Raw genomic sequence first — 21,422 nt, 5'->3', positions numbered from 1 at the left:
TGCAAGGCAGAGGGGAGAAGGGTGCAAGGCAAAGGGGAGAAGGGTGCAAGGCAAAGGGGAGAAGGGTGCAAGGCAAAGGGGAGAAGGGTGCAAGGCAAAGGGGAGAAGGGTGCAAGACAGAGGGGAGAAGGGTGCAAGGCAGAGAGGAGAAGGGTGCAAGGCGGAGGGGGAGAAGGGTGCAAGGCAGAGAGGAAAAGGATGCAAGGTAGAGAAGGGTGCAAGGCGGAGGGGGAGAAGGGTGCAAGGTGGAGGGGAAGAAGGGTGCAAGGCAGAGGGGAGAAGGGTGCAAGGCAGAGAGGAGAAGGGTGCAAGGAAGAGAGGAGAAGGGTGCAAGGTAGAGAAGGGTGCAAGGCGGAGGGGGAGAAGAGTGCATGGCAGAGGGGAGAAGGGTGCAAGGCAGAGGGGAGAAGGGTGCAAGGAAGAGAGGAGAAGGGTGCAAGGTAGAGATGGGTGCAAGGCGGAGGGGGAGACGGGTGCAAGGCAGAGGGGAGACGGGTGCAAGGCAGAGGGGAGAAGGGTGCAAGGCAAAGGGGAGAAGGGTGCAAGGCAAAGGGGAGAAGGGTGCAAGGCAAAGGGGAGAAGGGTGCAAGGCAAAGGAGAGAAGGGTGCAAGACAGAGGGGAGAAGGGTGCAAGGCAGAGAGGAGAAGGGTGCAAGGCGGAGGGAGAGAAGGGTGCGAGGCAGAGAGGAAAAGGATGCAAGGTAGAGAAGGGTGCAAGGCGGAGGGGGAGAAGGGTGCAAGGTGGAGGGGGAGAAGGGTACAAGGCAGAGGGGAGAAGGGTGCAAGGCAGAGGGAGAATGGTGCAAGGTAGAAAAAATGTTCGAGGTGGACTAGGGTACAAGGGGAGGGGGAGAAGGATACAAGGGGGAGGGGGAAAAGGTGCAAGAGGGAGGGCAAGAAGGGTGCAAGGCAGAGGAGAGAAGGGTGCAAGGGCGATGGTGATGAAGTTAAAAATGTGCCCCCCCTGGAAACATTTCTGCCGACACCCATGGAACGCACACTACTTTGTGAGGGAGAGTGGGAGAGAGTGGAGAGAGAGAGAGTGGAGAGAAACAGTGGAGAGAAACAGTGGAGAGAGAGAGTGGCTAGAGAGAGAGAGAAAGAGAGTGGAGAGAGACAGTGGAGAGAGAGTAGACAGTGGAGAGAGAGTGGAGATAGACAGTGGAGAGAAAGAGAGTGGAGAGAGAGTGGAGAGAGAGAGAGAGAGTGGAGAGAGAGAGAGTGGAGAGAGAGAGTGGAGAGAGAGAGTGGAGAGAAAGATAGAGTGGAGAGAAACATAGAGTGGAGAGAGAGAGAGTGGAGAGAGAGTGGAGAGAGAGACAGTGGAGAGAGCGAGTGGAGAGAGCGAGTGGAGGGAGCGAGTGGAGGGAGCGAGTGGAGAGAGCGAGTGGAGAGAGCGAGTGGAGAGAGCGAGTGGAGAGAGCGAGTGGAGAGAGAGAGAGGGGAGAGAGAGAGTTGAGAGAGATAGAGTGGAGAGTGGAGAGAGAGAGAGAGTGGAGAGAGAGAGTGTGGAGAGAGATAGTGTGGAGAGAGAGAGAGAGTGGAGAGAGAGAGAGAGTGGAGAGAGAGAGAGAGAGTGGAGAGAGAGACAGAGAGTGGAGAGAGAGTGGAGAGAGAGTGGAGAGTAGAGAGAGACAGTGGAGAGAGAGAGACAGTGGAGAGAGAGACAGTGGAGAGAGAGACAGTGGAGGGAGACAGCAGAGAGAGAGTGGGTGGAGAGAGAGTGAGTGGAGAGAGAGTGAGTGGAGGGAGAGTGAGTGGAGGGAGAGTGAGTGGAGGGAGAGTGAGTGGAGAGAGTGAGTGGAGAGAGTGAGTGGAGAGAGTGAGTGGAGAGAGAGAGTGGAGAGAGAGTGGAGAGAGAGTGGAGAGAAAGTAGAGAGAGAGAAGGGGGAGAGGGTGGAGAGAGAGGGAGTAGAGGGAGACAGTGGAAGGAGACAGTGGAGGGAGACAGTGGAGGGAGACAGTGGAGAGAGAGATAGTGAGAGAGTGGAGAGAGAAACTGGAGAGAGAGACAGAGGAGAGACCTGGAGAGAGAGACAGTAGAGATAGAGTGGACAGAGTTGAGAGAGAGAATGGAGAGAGAGTAGAGACTGACTGACTGAGAAACTGACTGCGTGAGAGAGTCTGACTGACAGAGACTGACTGACAGAGCGAGAGAGAGACTGACTGACTGGGGTAAAGAGAGAATGACTGACTGAGAGAGACTGACTGACTGGGAGAGAGAGAGACTGACTGGGAGAGAGAGAGACTGGCTGACTGAGAGAGAGATTGACTGACAGAGAGGGAGACTGACTGACAAAGACTGACAGAGAGAGAAAGAGACGAGAGACTGACAGAGAAAGAGAGACTGACTAACAGAGAGAGAGAGAGACTGACTGACAGAGAGAGAGACTGACTGACAGAGAGAGAGAGACTGACTAAGAGAGAGAAACTGACAGACTGAGAGAGACTGATTGAGAGAGAGACTGACTGAGAGAGAGAGACTGACTGACAGAGAGAGAGACTGAGACTGACAGAGAGAGAGAGACTGACTGACAGAGAGAGAGACTGACTAAGAGAGACCGACTGAGAGAGACTGACTGAGAGACTGAGAGAGACTGACAGAGAGAGACTGACTGACAGACAGATAGAGAGCGAGAGACTGACTGACTGACTGACAGAGAGAGAGACTGACTGACAGAGAGGGACTGACTGACAGACTGACAGAGAGAGACAGAGAGAGAGAGAGAGAGAGAGAGAGACTGACTGACTGACTGAGAGTGACTGACTAAGAGAGACTGAATGAGAGAGAGAGATAGACTGACTGACTGAAAGAGAGATACTGACAGAGAGAGAGACTGTGATGGAATTGGGGTCAAAGTGTGTATGAAGCTATGCAATGCCTCTTAAGATTGCTATTGTCTAATAAAAATAAAAATGTATTATCAAAATGTGCTCTTTGTAGTTATATCTGCTTTTGAAATACTGCATTGTCGCATTGTCCAATGTTTTAAAACGGAAACGGGAAGGAGCAGTGAATGCACTTTTGTCAAAACTAAACGATGAGTGGGCCCGATGTTGTATATCATGACAGGAGTCTGCATCAGGAAACCCACCTAAAATTGGGCAAACTTCCCCGGCCTACTGATGGCAGGGACCCTGTAATGAATGGACCACCACCTATGACAGCCTGCTGGCAGACTAAGCCCAACCTTTAACTCCACCATCCAGTATTACTATTAACGGCTGCATTGGTGACAGTGGCGTAACAATCGCCGCATCCCCTGCAGTATGGCGGGTCGCTGGCCTGAGAGCTCTAGACAGGCATGGAGGATGGGAGGGGGGCCCCCTCCACGTAGTTTGCAGGGGGGCCCCCTCATGTTTCGTTACGCCACTGACACAAGGGTGGGTGCATGCCACAGGTCGTTCTCCTGCTGAGATAATCTGGTGACGCTTTACTCCTGCTCCACCAGGAAATGAGGGCAACAATGCCAGGGCAGCCACAGATGAGGAGAGCGCACGCAACTCGGGCGGGGGTGGAAGTTCGGGACAAGGGGGCAAAGAGAGGGAGTTAAATGCACATATGGTTTCTGCTGCCACTGTTATTGTTTCTTGTTTCATATATACACTATCTGTTTGCATGCCCAAGACGGAGGGTCAGCCCTGGACCGCACAGACCATTGAGAGGTTAGCACACCGGTCCTCATTGGCAGCCTCAGAGTCTGCATCAGGACTGGCAAAATGTAGTTCAGTTAGCTCATGGGTGAGCATCTTTAGTTCTATTCATAGTAAAGCTTGAACGCATGTAACATATTATGACCATGCGCTAATGCATTGACGAATTACCTGTATATGACTGTGAGCTTTTATAAGTGATTCTTGTGCTGTAAAGTGTAACCTTAAAACAATAAAAACAGATTTGACAAAAAAAAATGACCCTGTTGAGTGCTTTGTAAATTTGGCTTAGTTAAGGCATACAAGTTGTGGTGCCTTCCTTCTGCACAACTCCTAATCAGTGTTATTGAACTTGCAGTGATAAAGACAGAAAGACACTGGGCGGGCTTGTTATTTCACTTGGTGTAGAAATGTGTTGCACTAAACATTCTAAGAATTTGCGAATAAAATCTACCAATTTTTCCTCTAACACACAACGTTAGATTTGCTAGTGCCAATTACAATGGTAAGTAAGGCGCAGGGTAAGAACCAATAACCCACACTTGGTTTCGAGCACCCAAAACAATATAAAGCATAGTGATATTACCTGACACTGATGCTGTAATTTCTTGGTTGGGCGACCAACAATATAAATTTGTGCAGGCGGCAGACCGATGGTGCTGTATACGGAAATATCCTTGGTAGAACCATACGCTGCATGAACTTTCATGTGCAACTGTGGAAAGGTAAAAGTGAAAGAGTAAGGAAAACGTCTCTTGTTCACAAACTGAAAGCAATGCTAGTTTTGCCATTACAGCTTTGATTAACCTGTAAGGCTACGGTGTCTTTCAATATTACACAAGGGCAGACCCATACCAGAATTTACATGGGATATGTTATATCTACATGGGATGCATTATCTTACAAATCAAACCGGAATTATTCATGAGTTCTGGTATTATTCTATCAGTCGGGCATGGAACTGCCCATGGTGTCCAGGTTTGGACCCTCCTTCCTATATAGTAACATCCTTGATTCGGAATAGAAATAGCAATGCAAGAGGAAAATGCCTCTCAGGATTGTTTTGTGCAGGAAGGTTCCCCTTCCTGCCCAAAAACAATCCTGCCCACAATGCAGGCCCCCTTGCATCATGATGCAAGGGTGACTACGTTGGCCCTAGGCAGTCAAAATTGTGCCAGGGCTAGGAAATGACAGGAATATGCTATATAATAGTAAATACAGCATATTCCTACCCTTTACTTAGTTAAGCTAGGTGGCTTTCTACGTGAATGAATTATAAATGTGCCCCCTGGTGTCTATAGAAAGATATGTATGTCAATTTTCTGTACAACGAAGGCTATAAAAAGCAGATTTTGAACATCATACAAAAATATAGATACATACAAGCTCATAGCTAATTGGTATTAAAAGCAAAATAGGCGCGCAGACATGTCTACATGTGTACATTACAGAAGAAGGGTTTTCAGTGTACATCCAAATGGGCCAGATGTATACACATGCATCTAAATAGACCTCTGTTATATAGTCAGTGGTTAAAATCACAAAACACAATGAATATTGTCTACATGGCCCTTCATGGGTTACCTAAGATTTGGTACCTCATAAAAAGCATATTAATACAGTCAAATTTCTATCACGAAAACCAACTACCGAAAATGTAAGACTTTTGAAGCAATTAAATATATTTGAGAAAAACCCCACACAATATTTGTAATCTATAAATGTCTAAATAGTTGAAAAAATATTTTCATTTTAGAAATTGTGCTTTCATTTCAATTGGATCTTTTGAAAGCCTTAAAATATATCAGCGGTGGACTGTCTTACAGAAAACGGTAGTGATGAGGAGTGGAGAGCTGTGGGTTGGTACATGGATTGGGACATTAAGAGACAGACAGGTCATACTTGCACAACACATATTTGCAGTTTGAGAGATGGAAAATAAAGAGGTTTTCCATGAATCAAACATTTTTGGCCACCTGCCGCAGCCGGGATTAGGACCCAGGTCTTCAGCTACCAAATTTACATTTAGCCACTAGTACACAGGGCTTGTTTTTTAAAATTTGTCATATGACTCTTCTAAGCAGGGGCTGGTGGCAAATGGACTAAGGCATCCACTGCAGAGATCTGTATAGGATCACACGGTCACCAGTTGATAACCCAGCAGGTCCACTCAGTCTTTTATCTTTCTGAGGCTGATAAAATAAGTATGATCACGTTTTCCACCAATGCACATCTACTTTCACTCAGTAGTACCAAGAGACCTGTTGGGGTACAACAGATACCCAGGTTCTGTTGAGTTCAGTTAATTTTCATCATACCCCACAGGAGTGCTCGGTGTGGAGTATCGGATAAAAGAGGGTGCTTAGGACAGGACTCTCTCTTCCAAATCTCTATCACCATTTCGGATGCAAGACTAACTCATGACTGATTCTGCCCTGCTAGCCCTTCAGATGTGATCCTGTTGTGAGTCTCGACACTGGTCTGACGAAATCTGAAATAAACCCGTACATCTGTGAGGTGTTTCACCTTTACCTGGATCTTTCTGAGGCGATCCATGCACGTGATCGACTGTTGCTCACTGCTGCCAGCCTGCCAGTGCTAACGCTGACATGTGATAGGCCATGCTCCACATGCTCTTTTGAGATGATGCTGACCAGTGACTGCCTTCCGTGTCATGTGACACCTTCAACAAGCAGCACGTCTGGGCTTACAGTTTTGCTTTTAAGGGCTCGCCCCTCGCGATGCAGTGCACAGCCCTGCTCGCGCAGGCCAGCACTTTTGTAGGGGGTTTAGAAATGGAGCCTGGAATTGCATACACTTGTGCGCGTGCTTTTCCTTTTGGCATCCACGATTGGCCTTTGAGTGCGTGTTTTTTTAAACAGAGCACGCAATAGGCCAAAGGCGGGCGCATTGCTCCGCCCATTGGCTATTGGTGTCTGTTACGCGCACCAAAGGCCATGTGGTTTCAATTATCGTGCCCAGACACGGGTGCGATAATTGAAAACACATGTTCGCTGTGGCGCGCGGGCACCACTCGCAGGCGTCTTTTTTTATTACATCTTCAATGTTAGACTTTTAAAAGCAAAAACCAAATGAGAGCAGAAAAACAAAACACTTTTTAGAAAGTTGAGAGGAAGACAAATTTGTTTTAATTCCGCGTATTTGAGTCGAACTTGCCTCAACAACTGAAGTGTATATGAATGACTAGTTTTTGTAGAAATCTCGGATATGGTGTAAACAACAGGTTTTAAAAACAAAGGTACAACACGCAGGCTATGAGAGCATTGCTGTGAATTTAAGTGCCTGTCCTCAAAAACTTTAGTCAACAGCCTGCCGGACCTCAAATTCCAAAACATATTCAGAACGAAAACAGCTCATTCTGACACCTCTGCAGAGCTCCACTGGACAAACTCACCAGAGCCCGCCTGCCTTCTAGTGTGCGTGTGCCGTATCTTTTAAACCCATCCTTGTGTTGAGAGTAGAAGTTTCACCTTGCTTCCTTTCGTGTTCAATTAATTGAAAGGGCCACTTTTAGGCTAGGCTGCAGTCTCGCAATGGGCCTAGCCTTGGGACACGTGGTCTGAAACCAATTATTGAGGGTGGGGTGCAGAAGATCATGCCTGGCATCGTTCACTGATGCAAACAAGGAGTTAGGACTAGAGGGAATGCATAGATGTGACTTCTGCATAGAGGGAGGGGATGTAGCCTGTATGTATCCAGGAGACTATATGCATGCTTAAAAGGGGGCGCTGGTGTTTGCAGAGGTAACCGAGCACTCAAGGAGTGACCGTCCCCTGCCCTGAGAAGCGTCTAGCAGAGGACCCCAAACTCGTGTGTAGGGGCGGAAGGTGGAGGCATGCAGCGCGTGGAGTGTACAGAGGGCTGTACTGAGGGGGGAAATCCGGCGCGCGCGCTGCCTGACTCCCGCCCCCAAGTGCTCGTGCCGCGTGCTCACCGGAGAGTCGTAGGAGAAGCCGCACTCGGGGACTCATTTATGAGGCAGTGCGTCACTTTTACGCCGCTGGTGCGTCACTTTTTGTGACGCACCAGTGGCGTAAAAAATGCGCCTTGTTGCGCCATATTTACAAAGTGACGCATCTAGGTAGATGCGTCATTTTGTAAACCCTTGTGCCACATTACACCTGCGCCAGGTATAATGTATGCAGGGGGGTCGTATTGACGCAAGGAAGGGTCGTAGAAGTGACGCAGTGAAATCTATGAGATTTCACTGCGTAATTTTTAGGACGCAGTTGCGTCAAAATCTTGCGCCTGCCTCACAGCAGGCGTAAGACTGACACAGGCCCTTTCACATGGGGCTTGCCCCATGTGAAATAATGCAATGCTGGAGTTGCGTCACTTTTGTGACACACTCCAGCAATGCGTCACTTTTGCACTTACAGATACGTCAGAAATACTGACGTATCTGTAACTCCTTGCGACATGATGCCTCATACATTAAATATGACGCATCAGGAATGTTGCAAGGAGTGCGCACTGATAAGTGACGCATCGCTGCTTTCATGCAGTCTCCGGTCTTGGGCTCGCGGATGGTGGGCATGTAGGTCACCAGCAGCTCACCCATGTCCGGGCCATTTTCGCGTGCCCGTGTGTCCTCGCTGGCAGGCGCAGAGTGCGCTGGCGGCTGTCCCGAGGCACCGGTCCTGTCCGGCTATTTTTACCTCACATTAGCAAATCATACCCCAGCTACTATCGGCTTGTCCGGCGGGTGCGGTGACGCGTGCCCCGAGGGCAACAGGCGCGCGGGGCTGGGGTGGGGGCGTGCAGTGTTGAAGGGTCTCGGCGGGCTGGGGGGATGAGAACCCGAGAGCCTGTGCTCGTCATTTCTGTTTGTGGGTGCTCGCTGCGGCAGCAATGTCCCCGGTGTGGGGTTGACAATATACCAAAAGGTTTAATGCGTCAGGGGCCTGTGTTTGCTGTTTGGCGATTGTAAAAAGTACGGCAAATTAAATGTTGTGGCTAACGGCACCAGTGTATGTGTGTTGGATCAGTTGTAATCATTACAGGATACGAGGTAAAGGAGTTGAGTTAATTAATTGAGCAGAGTCATGAGAGCTTCTTCCGCAACCGTCCCTCCCAACTTTAACTCCCCCTCCCTCCCTGAACGTTCCCAACCCCAACATTCTATAGCTAGACCAATTCAAAACAAGCATTTGCAATGCAAAAGGTCTCGCATTATTAAAGTTTGAGCTATTGGCATTGCTAAATAATGCAACACCAATAGCTCAAACTTTAATAATGCGACACCTATTGCATTGAAAATGCTTGTTTCTATTATTTGTGTGCACTCCCAGGTGTCAGTATATGAAGCCCTGGCTGCTAATATGAAGCCCTGGCTGCTAAGTATCCAGAACTGGCTACGGGCATTGCCCTTTTCAGAGGGCCCGTGCACAGATACGAGCAGGGTGCATGCTGGAAGGTGAAGGAGACCTCAGGCGCATCAATTCTGCCGGACATGGTGTCAGTTCTGTTGAAGTGCTCTTCAGGTGGATGCAGAAGGCAATAACTTCTGAACCAGGTGTTGAATGAGTCACAAATATGGACTGACTATACTAATGACTGCTGCAATGTGTTCATCTATTGGCTTATTATATTTGTAAGTTGCTGCATGTTTACATAACATATGCTTCATATGGGAGGTATAGTTTATGTATGGGGCATATGATTTGCATAAACCATAGCGATGATTCTTTACAGTGTTAAATATACAACTGCAGTAGGTATATAAAAGGGGCCTCTGGGGTGTTCTCATTGTAATTATAGGTAACGGAATGTCCTGATTTGTAGCACTGCTTGACAGTAAAGGGGCCTCAACAAGCACTGGGCTTCCTTTACACTGTTGGAAGTATATGTGTCACCTATTAAATGCCTCTTCAAAGATCGTGTAAGCTATATTTCATAGGAGCAGAATTTTGAGGGGTGTCTTTCAACAGGTTTACATCTACAAAGTGCATGCAAAAATTCTCCACTATCTACATTCCTTAAAATCCTGCATGACAAATTGACATTCTATCAAACTTTTACTTACTTCATCCCAATTTTTTTTTAAGTGCGCCGCTGTTTTCCTTCTTCCTGCCTCTTATGAATACAAGTTACTCTAAATCTCATGCCTGTCTGTTTTAAGCTCTTTGGAAACCATAACTATCCTATTAATTCCAGCAAGCAATTTCTTTTCACATAGCCCCCTCTAATGATCACTTCTGTGTCAATATTGTGCCACAAAGAAATTGGTGTGAATGCATGGCATGAACATGCAAAACTAACCCCAATAACTAATCGACGGATCACTACATTTGGGATCCCAGGTAGCATGATTCCCGCCATAAAGAGCTTCAACGCCTTGTCAAGGGTAGTAATCATTCTATAAATTCAATTTAAACAGATTTGTGATGCCCAGCCCTACCAACCCTTCAGAAGTGGGTTAGCAAATGCTACATGATAGCAACACAGGTGAGACAAGCATTACCTAAGTAAATGCACAGATTACTAACATTATACATATATCACTACAAAGCATTTTTTGCTGTTTCATCCATGGGGGGGATTTGATTCCTTCTCCTCAAATGAATCAATGTCCTTGAGAGTTGGGCTGAGTAAAGAATTCAAACAAAGTCAATACTTAATGATTGTCCTCGACATTATGAGTGGCTGGGAGATACTTTCTACCTCATTGATCCATTGATGATACCATGTCAAAGTGACACTACATAAAATGCATATTTTACTATAGTGTTGTCTATGAACTGAAATATTTTAGAAATTACAATCCTTGTACTATGCCGGCATAAGATAAGTGGGTACATTTCAATGATCTTGGGTAGTTTATGGAACGTTACGGTTCTTTTTCGGCGTTTCCTCAGCGGGTGACAGTGGGCCAGTGTTAAAGGACATAGAAAGAACAATGCTTAGTTATCTTGAACTGAATAAAACATCTATTTGCAGATCGTCTTCAATACGTTGCAGCAGCAGAGAGGAATCGAACGCAGGCTCCACTGTTGCACAGCCATGACTGCTGCTGAGACCCAATGAAGGGCTGAAGGTGGGCCTTAACTTACATCACAAACATGTGTTTGCAAGTGCATCTGTCACCGATCACTGGTTCCAGAGGGATAGTCTGGTGGAATACAGCCTTGAGTTGAATGAATATGAGTGCAATGTAAAATGTTCACACTACACTCACAGCTTGTCTTCCGCTAACCGATCAAACTGAATGAGTCACTCACTTTTGCCTTTTACCAGCTATATACCCCTGACAACAGAGGACATTTTTCACATCTGATCCTAAACTGTCCTATTCATAGTGTATCAATACATCTGCGAAATTCGACTACAGCAATACTGCCTTAGATCACTGAACATTTGTATTGGCAGACTGCACCTAATCCAAACCAAGGCAACCCACACTCTGTTATAATTGGGATGCCCTGATCATGCCTGTCCTGCACTGGCATCCTTCCCTTGGCACGCTGTCTAATAGTACCCCAGACACCCTCGGTTCATTGAGTATTCTAGAGAGCAATGCTACGGGTTCTAGCATCTTGCATGCTTGCTCAAAGGTTGTGCTCCTAGGGTTCTATCTTGCCATAAACTCTTCCTTTCAGGGATTCTCATCTCTGGACTAACCCTTTATGGAACTAAATTCCAGGAACCCTGCAAAAAGAATCTGTTGCACCTAAGAATAATTTAACGAAGCTTCATGATATAAAATTGCACTTCTACCACAAATACATGAAACAGACAAAGGTAATCACTGTTCTTTAGCTGTGCCCACCGTACGGGTCAGTTTAGAGACTGAAACTTGCAGCACCACTAAACACCATGTTGGGAAGACACAGAGGAGAAGAAATTAATAGAGGAGTACATGTGGGTGAAAGATGAATACGGTCATCAGTGGAGCATCAGTGGAAATGAATAAACCAATGTAGTCTTTCTTTGCTGTTTCTCAAAAGAACTTAAGTAGAACAAAGTACTTACATCTGTGATTAAACCTCTGAGGAAGTTAGCCTTATGCCGCAGTGGATCATGCACAAGGCCATCACAGAAGGAGACTATCCCATGAGGAAAGTTATGCTGTGCTAACCACGCCACTACCCGCTGCTTCTGCATGTCGGGGCGACCTGTTACGTAGATTATGAGGTAGCCAAGGTCTTGCCAATGCCTGCAAAAGAAATACAATGATGTAATAGTGTACTTGGCCCTACATCTATACGTAAAGACTAACCTTAAGTGTAAATTTATGTTTTTTTCTGCCCACTCACCTTACTACATCAACCGCTCCGGCTCGAACTTTGGGGTCGCTCCCCATGATAGACACACTGGCAGCGAACGAGCCATCGATGCTGAATACTACAAATTCACTGCCTTTTGGAAGGACTGTCATGTAGCTGTCTGCAAAGGTATGGTCCCCCCTGAAAAAAGGACAGGTAAACTGGTTTAAGGAATGATTGCAGCGTACTGACAGCACACCAATGCATTAAATACTTCATATTTTTTTCACTCCACTTAGGTGCAGGTAACACTTTGTCGATGCAGTAACCAGAACAAGCTTGTCTGCAAATGTAGTGGGATGACAGAGTGACTAATGTTTTATATCCTGACAGCAGATAACAATTCTATTCAGTACAGTTCTGGCATCTGAACTAGAGCGACAAAGCTATCACTCTTGCTCACTAGTCCCAATTATCCCTCCCTGTATTTCCATAATCTTTCTCACCTTCCGCCTGATATGCAGCTACGTGCTTTGTAAGTCGGAACTAGTGGTTCAGCAGCACAATGTCTTCCTTTGGCACAAACTGTTCCTCAAGTCTTCTTTAACAAGAGCTTGGCTTTTCCACAGACCAACCAGTGCAAAGCATCTTTTTAAGTTAATATGAAGATTGTTCTTGCACTAAGGCGTCCATACAAATATAATTATGAACTGGTTCGTCAGTACAAAATTGCCTGGTCACCGGTGCAAAACTGCTCAGTCATCGAGGCAATGGATATTGACCTTGCTATTGAGATGCACTGAAGTTGCTAAAATACAAGCTATTGTGCTCGTCTTTTCCAACAAAAGCTGTATGGTTAGACTACCACTATAATTATAAGTCTATTTAATATTATAATTACACTTGAAGAAGTTTAATAACTATTTAATCTGTTATAGATTCAGCCACATCTGGGTCTGTGATACCAAAAGGCCTTGTCGGGGTCAGGAGGCTGTTACTGGGTCTTCTCCAAACATCTGGTTGTTCTGTCCACATTCCTTGTGGTCCTATGGTATCATACAGAAAGGTTGAGGAACTGCTAAGTTTCAAATGATGGAGTCTCAGCGGCCCTGCTCTTGGAGTCCCATAGTGGCAGGCTCGCTGCCGCAAGGCATGCCTAAGCTATTTCATTTTTTTCTACACTGCAGGGCGGTGCTGGACATTAAAAAGGAACAAGCCCCCACGCCCTGTAAGAAATGTCTCAGTTCTGAGGGACACTGCTTTTTCATTGTTTATAGACAAACCTCCTCATCCCCCAGTGAGGGTGGTCTATCTTTGTAAAAGGACGAGCACCCTGCCTAGGAATGGCCGGCCGGTCTGCATTCTATATTTTATCTGAAAAATCTCCCACCTCGTTTTGGTGAAAGTTTCAAATGTGTTTGGCATGCAGACTGTGGGTGGTATGGCAGAGGCAGTGCCTCAGGACCACTGTGGCTCACCTACTGACTTTTAAATGAGGTCCTTTGTTTTGCTCTCCTGGATGGACAGATCCTTAGTGGCTCCATGCCTCTGCTACAGTACAGGTTATGCTGTGAACCGCCGGTATGCACCCATGGTTTTGGAAGTATCTGCTCCAAGAACTTGTGGGTCATCATGCTGGCTTGTATAAGTGTAAAAAGAATAATTGATGGACGGAATGCTGAACAATATCAAACATTAACCCCGAGTAAAGAGTTGTGGGTGTAAATCCATCTTTTTCTTGTTTACCATGCCATTCCAATTTGGACCAGCCATATGCAAATCAGTCTTGACCCTGCTCCCCATGGGAACAGTTCAACCTGAACTGCCAGGCCTAGGACCGCTTTTGGGGTATCACTACTTATCAGCCAGGATAACTTGAATCCGATTCTGCACACCAACTGTTCTTTTTGCATTTGTTACCCCAGTGGGATGGGTATGCCCAGACATGGGCCCTGTGCTCGCCATGCAGCTGGATTCAAGCTATCCTGGCTGATGAGGGTTGATACCCCGAAACTGGTCATAGGATGCCTGTTTCCGGTCCAGGGACGACCTGGCCTGGCAGTTCAGGCTGGACTGTTCCCATGGAGAGCAGGGTCAAGCCTGGTTTGCATATCACTGGGTCTAAACGGATGGGTTTAGGGCCAGATGTCTGATTGGGGGTGCGTGTTTGACATTGTTCAGAATTCCGTCCATCAACAGTTCTTCCGGCTTATATAAGTGTGGCTGAGTGGTGTGCGTCCAGGGAGCTGTCACAGACCAGGTGACTAGTGTTTTGGATCCATGGTGTGACTTCTGTGGAAAATGCAATGAAGAACCTGCTGAATAGCAGCGTGCAAAGCACAGGTGATAAAGACGGGTGGGGCAGGAAGTAGCATAAGCAAACTGCACAGAGGTCCATGACAACATATCTATGCATCTGCATTAGAGTGTATGCATGGGCCCACGTGCATTCGCCTACAATGTGTCAAATCTGTGATCAATATCCACAGCAACTATAAATGCTGCAGAGTGTTTAGTGCCCTTGAGAGTAGCAGGAGTATGGCAACTGAAGGGAAACTGTTTACAACCCACTGTAAGAGTACACTTTTGGAACGGTTGACTACTTTTTAATGTTTCATTGTCACCACGTTGATATAGCAGACATCATTGCAGAGGTCAAGGCACATCAAGTTCAAGTATGTCTAGTTTACCAATGTAAATCTTCAGTACCAGTGTGATCGAGCATCTCTTTTTCTGAAATCCAATAAATGCTAAACAAATTGTTACCAGGGAAGGGTAACTTGATAATTATTGACCCTTTTACCGTTGCCCTGGTACTGGCCACTCTTTTGGTTATCGCTGGCAGAGGTCGGGCAGGGTCCACTGGGAGATGCAGGGGTGTGTAACCTGTGCAGGAAGGGGACGAAGAGGCCTTGGGGCGCTGCCTTGCCTCTGCATGGATTGAGTGAACCCATTTCATTAATTTGTCTCTCTTTTCTCCCCCTTAGGTCTCTTGTAGGCCGTTGAGTACAGTGCGGATTTGTTTGCACCCTTCGGTATACATTTACAAATGCTTTATGTTACTTTTTTAATGCCGACTTGATGCAAAATGTTGGACTCATATTTACAATCCAACGATAATCAAGATTTGCGCTGTATTGTAACCTACAGTAATACAAAGCAGTGTAATGCACTCCCTTACGTTACTTTGCATCAAGAAAACATTCAATGGGTGATGCAAAGGCGTGCCCCTACATCCACCAATAGATTTTAAGGTGTACGAGCACAGGAGTTTCCCAGGGGACTCTGGTGTCCACATTCATGAATGCACATATTTTCCATCGATGTTGGGTTCAATTAAATTAAATATTATATTGCAATGCACTGGAAAATATCTAGCAAAGTTGTGAATTTCACAATAACCAGTCAGTGTGGAAAATAATTGCACTCACCTCCTGCTTTGTATTTTCCTTTTCTTTCCCTACCCGCATGATGTGTTTAGTATCACATTTATTGTTGACCGTGCAGTGTTACTTCCATAAGATTCTAATAATCTTTGACAAGGGTGTGTGTGTGTTGTATTTGTATAGCGCGAACAGTAACCCGGAGGCATCCCGGCGCTTGTACTCCTAACACAAGGGAACCCCTCCTGGCTTTTCCTTGTGAGGTGTCCACTCCTGGGCATCCCATGGTGAAACCAGGCATCCCTTGTGCATCGGGTGCCATTGTGGAGACTAAGCAAGCTATTGCCCAGAGTTGCAGCGTGGGGCCCATGCTTAGATTCGGCACTGAGGCGAGAATATCCAGTCAGAGGAATTTAAGCCCAATCCCGCCGAGGCGGGAATCGAACCCTGGTCCCTGGCCAGCGTTCTGCATCAAGGTCTGCCGCTCTAACCATTGAGCCACACTTCTCCACAGGTATCTTGGCCTTCTATAGGTTCTGTGCTACAGCAATAGACATTACAATATACCTTCTCCCTAAAGATCCTTGCGCCGTATAATATGCCTACTGCTAGAGTTAGGAATAATGACCTCTTAACGAGCTTCCCTTTAGTTCAGGAGACATATCAAGGTTACTCCTTATCATTGCTACTTTTTCTGTTAGCAACAGAGTACCTACTAATTGCTATCAGGAACAACACCAATATAAAAGGGTACCCTTCGACCAAAATATTTATAAAGCAGCGGCGTACACAAACAATGGTTTGGTCATCTCTTCTGAAGCACAGACAGCAATCCCTGAGATAGTGCAAACCATACAACCTAATGGCAAAGTCTCTGGATTCTTACTGAACATGGATACAACTGAGGTATCAACTGTTATATAAACGATGCAACTCATTCATGTATGATCTCCTTATCCTTGTGATATGTGCAGAGTGAACTGTCGTGGAGGTGTATTTTAATTCAGATCGAACCAGTAGAAAGCGGTAAAGTACAACATGATATGGTTGTGCTGAAAAGGGATGCAAACCAAAATCCTATTCCAGACTGCCTCGGTCTTCATAATCAAAACAAAACGGTTAAGACAAATGTATGTCACAAGGAGTGCGCACTGAGAAGTGACGCATCGCTGCTTTCACGCAGCGATGCGTCATTTCTCATAAATGAGGACCCTTGAGTTTAAAATAAATGGAATGATTCTCAGTTTGCCATGGCCCTAAACCCATTTTCAGAAACACAGTAGAGCTCCCTCTGTAAATATTCAAGTTCAGTAAAATATCACTTTCATACTATTACAGTGCATATACTGGTCCATCCACTGGGGTAACTGGTCACCAGATTATTTGAGTTAGCACTTTTATGGTCAGACAAGTGTGGAAAATGCCATGAATCTAAAGGGGACATGTATCATTTGGTGGATGAATGTAAGGTTATTTTCCCTATATGGTCTTGGATCTAATCATACTTAAAAACATTATTGATACCTACATACCTGTTCTCAGCAAGGATGCACTTCCCAACTCCTTAACTTGACAGACTATTACAGTATATCACAAAACAGGCTTGCATGTCGAGAGAAATAAGCTACTTACCTGTAACTACAGTTCACCAGGGCATCTTTCATGTTCCAATGCTTGAATCATTCATTCAATCTCATGGTGATTGAGGCCAGATCGAACCGGTTGCAAGAGAAAAGGTCAAACTTGATATGGTTGTGCTGAAATGGTATGCAAAGCAAAATCTTGACACCAGAGACAGAAACATTTTCGTTTGGCCTGATAAGTCTTTTGGAAGAGGTCCTGGCTAGAGTTAAGCTATATTGTCAGAACTGTAGAAACTCCATGTGCTCAGGGATGTTGGATTGTGATGCAGGACTTGCCTTTTTTCTCTTAAAAGAAGATTGTAAAGTTTCCAAAGAGGGATAGCTGGAGCTTCTTAGAGAGGTAGATAGGAGAACCCGTGCTAGTAAGCCGAGGTTGGGGCAATAAGGATCCTCTTGATTTTGCTGAGAACCCTCTGTATGAGAGGAAGCTGAGTTCAGGTCTTGTACCATGACATCAAAAACACATTTCCGTTGATCTCGAATGCAACTCCCTGCTGGTGAAGTACGGGCATTTCTTGTTTGATGGTGTCACAAACATGATCCCATTGAAGAGCTATCCTCCCTGTTGAATGTTGATTCAACTCCCATTCGTGCTCTGATTCAGGAGATGCTCTCGGCTCTGCTGAGAGCATCCACCAAAGTTTTCCAAATCCCTAAGAGATATTCTATTCTCAGTGTGGCCCCTTTCTTTTATTTCCCAGTCCCTAAGAACTAGTACATTTTCCAACTTTGAAAGGAAAAACTGCCTTGCCAATCAGGGGGCGCTGTGCTGTGCAAAGATGGGTTTCAATATAGGCGCTGATTGACTTGCATCACCATCGGATTGGGTTTAGAATGTCAAAAGAGACATGCAAAATATATCACATGAAAAATACATCACAGGACCAAACCACATATTCAAAATTATTCTAGTCATATCAATATGCTAATCTATTATAGTCATGTTAATACGCTAACCTGAATCCAATTTCTTCAAAACAGATGAAGTCATAGAGACATTTCTGAATGCAAAACAATTAATTTCTTCGTGGTTGGTATCTCAATAAACAATAGTGAAGAAGACACAGTGCTCAAGTGGAGATGCAGTGATACATATATACAATGAAGGCGCGCCAAAGGCTAGCCCATCTGCGCCTGTCCGTTTTGGACCGTGCCCAGTGCCTTAACCCCTGGCCCTCCTGCCACCAAAGATACACTATTGCCGAACTCTACACCCTCGACCCCAGGAGCAGCAACAAATACTGCCATTGCGCTGACCCACGCTCAACGGTCGGACCTTTCACCTACACCCTCTGCCACAGGACCACTGTAACTAACGAACCACACACTGACCACCTGGAATATCCTCCTTGCCCAGAACACCACCTCCACCATGAAATCCATCCACTCAGGAGCTCCCACACACCAATGCCCGCACCACATCTTCAACCCCGAAAACCAAAGGATCGACCAGAAACTCACCATCCTACTCAACACCTCTAGCACCACCGCAACATTTCCCGACCGCTAGAAACACGCCGAAGTCAGACCACTACTTAATAAACCCTCCGCCGACCCCAGCGAGCTCAAAAATTTCCCAGCTTCCATTCCCAGTGAAGGAACTGGAAAAGATAATCAACAATCAACTCATGACACACCAGGAGCAGGAGCAGAACCAGATACAGAACGCCTCCCAATCCGGCTTCCGCAATATCACAGCACCGAAACCGCCCTGATTGCAGCCACCAACGACATCCGAACCCTCATTGACCGAGGAGTAACAGCAGCTTTGATTCCCCTCGACCTCTCTGCAGCCTTCGACACCATATACCAGGAAACATTGACTGAAAGACTCCCCCACATCGGCATCCAAGGGGACTCACTTAGATAGATCATCTCCTTCCCCACCGGAAGAACCCAGAGGATCCACCTCCCACCTTTCACCTCTGAAACCAAGGAGATCACCTGCGGGGTCCCCCAGGGCTCATTCCTCAGCCCCATGCTCTTCAACGCATATATTACCCTGCTGGCCATCATCGTCAGATCTCACGGTCTCAAGATAATTTTCTACACAGACGACACCCAACTCATCCTCTCATTCACTGACGACCCCACCACCACCAGAACCAACTTCCGCAGATGCATGACAAATGTTGACAACTGGATGAAGAATAACTGCTTGCAGCTGAACACAGATAAGACAGAAGTACTAATATTTAGCAACAGCAGCAACACATGGAACGACCCCTGGTAGCCATCAGACTAGGACCCACACCCACTCCCTCCAACCATTCCAGAAACGTTGGAATCATCATGGACAACAAGCTCACCATGAAATCACAGATCAACGCTGTCTCCTCCTCCTGCTCACTCACTCTACATATGCTATGTAAGATCTTCAAGTGGTTACCCCTACACACGAGACGCACTTTGACACAAGCCCTCATCACAAGCCGACTGGACTATGACAATGCCCTCTATGAGGAATCACCGCACACCTTCTACAGAGACTTCAGATCATACAGAACGCCACAGCCAGACTCCTCCTCGCCTTTGCCCGACAAACCCACATCACACCCCACCTCAGGAAAAGCCACTGACACCCCGAACAGAATAGATGCCAATTCAAGCTGCTAATCCACACACACACACAAGGTTCTATACAACCAAGGACCCGCATACATTAACCATAGCTTGAACTTCCAACAACCGTTGAGAAGTCTATGCTCTGACTCCCTTTAACTTGCCCATACCCCCCCCGCATTTACCAAAGCAGAGGTGGAGGACGCTCCTTCTCCACATCGCAGCAAAGAACTGTAACAGCCTCCCCATGTACCCCCGGACCATCACCTCACTTCCTGAATTCCCAATTGCCCTCAAGACCTGGCTGTTAGAACAAGCTTCCGGGGTCTGCAAGTGCCTGGATACCCTATTGGGTGATTACCTGCGCTTTTTAAATCCTGATTGATGTACAATTAAGGGCGACTCTTGAGCCTAACATCAGTATACAAGTCCAACATATGTTTTGTTCCTTCTCGATGTAATCGGTCTACAGAGCAACCCCTACGAAAATGTTGAGGTTTTGATCCATATCGTTAGTATGTAGGGTCTTATCAAGACAAAAAAAGCACCATTAATCATGTCAACCTCAAGGGAGTACCCAATTCCCAGATCAGAAGAGGTTCAGCAGGGCCACGTGGTGTCACTACCAGAGCCAGTTCCGGAGTAAAGTTGAACATGTGCAATCCACCAAATAAACTAACCGGGACCACACACACTTGTGCATAGTGAATGGAGGAAATCCTCAACGTGTCTCCAAACTTTACTCCTGCTTTTATTTTATAGTTATATACTTTTATATTAAAGGACCCTATGTTGGCACAATGGCATGATGAAATGTGCGCTTGTCCCCAAGATGTGTAGTGATCTATCATTCATGCGTCTGAACCCCCATAAGGATCCCTCCGCCTTTCATCTTTCTGAGGTCAGTAAATGTAGTACTATTAAAATGGGAATAGTAACGCCTGTGACGGTACGATGCAGAGCGACTGTGTTTTTTGCGTCTTCGGTGTCTAAAGCACCAAACTTTGAATTTTTCCGAGTCAGTGTGCACGAACTGCAGAAAACACAGTTTGGAAACCAGAAGTAGTGATTACCTCGCTCTGTTTTCTAACTTTGCTGTCGGCATCTTATGCACTAATATGGAGAAAATCGAAGTTAAGTGTGTGAAATGAAGAGCTAAATAAAACAGAAGGTACTTGTATTGCTATTTGTGGCTTTCTTGAGATTCTGGTGGCTGCTGTGGTACGAAATATAATTTATACATTTGTGTAGGTGGCTTCATCACATGCCAACAATATAATATGCGCAGGAGAAAAACACAGCATCAAGTCATTCTGAGTCAGAGATTGCCATGCCAGCAGAGTCAGACAACAGGGGTACCGCGTCCCCGCACTGTCAGTCATGGCCCAATGAGCCCATCCAGGCACCAAGATGAGCCTTGGAATCCTTGTTCATGTCTGTCCAAAGAGAAAGCAATCTAAGTGCTAAAAATAAAACATACAGACGCTTTCCATTCCAGATCTGCAAATCTGAGGAGGAAATAAATATGTCTCCAATTAACCGTGTCAGGCAATATACGACTTTTGTAGTGCAATGTGACACAAACTTGAAATTCGTGCACTCTGAAATGCTTTAAACTTGGCTCTCTCAGCCATCCTTTGCAAAACTTTGGCAGAGTATGATCATTTGTACCATCATACTAATATCATGGGGTATCAAATATGTGCAATGTGATCATCTTGTTTAGGGGCTCATATTTCACTTTTGCAGAAAAAAATGGGGCATAACCGGCGCTGACAGTTTTTCTCCTCTTTTGACTGCCATTTCCTTCTTTTGGCTGCACATGCCAGGCTCATCTTCAAGGTTAGGGTATCACTGTGCCTAAAGCAGAGCAGGCCTCACTAGAGGCTTCATCCTTAACCAGCACTTCTGAAAAGATGGGGTCAGGCATTCATTTTGCCTGCTATTTGCACTTG

General features: G+C 46.0%; 1 protein-coding gene across 8 annotated transcripts in view; it reads right to left on the bottom strand.

The window, feature by feature from the left end:
* The window catches only part of PITPNM2 (phosphatidylinositol transfer protein membrane associated 2), a 1,044,200-nt gene that overhangs the window by 31,691 nt on the left and 991,087 nt on the right, over positions 1-21,422 (bottom strand). For all 8 annotated transcript variants that reach the window (XM_086942927.1, XM_086942931.1, XM_086942930.1 and 5 more), the window contains 3 exons: positions 11,931-12,080; positions 11,647-11,830; positions 4,241-4,369 (listed from right to left, as the gene is read on the bottom strand). In XM_086942927.1, coding sequence (XP_086799053.1) covers positions 4,241-4,369; positions 11,647-11,830; positions 11,931-12,080 — 463 coding nt within the window. The remainder of the gene's footprint in view (positions 1-4,240; positions 4,370-11,646; positions 11,831-11,930; positions 12,081-21,422) is intronic.

This window comes from Lissotriton vulgaris, chromosome 11 (genome assembly GCF_964263255.1).
Source record: "Lissotriton vulgaris chromosome 11, aLisVul1.2, whole genome shotgun sequence".
In the NCBI taxonomy this organism is placed as follows: domain Eukaryota; kingdom Metazoa; phylum Chordata; class Amphibia; order Caudata; family Salamandridae; genus Lissotriton; species Lissotriton vulgaris.
The sequence above is the reverse complement of the archived record's forward strand: the minus strand, read 5'-3'. Positions and strand labels throughout refer to the sequence as shown.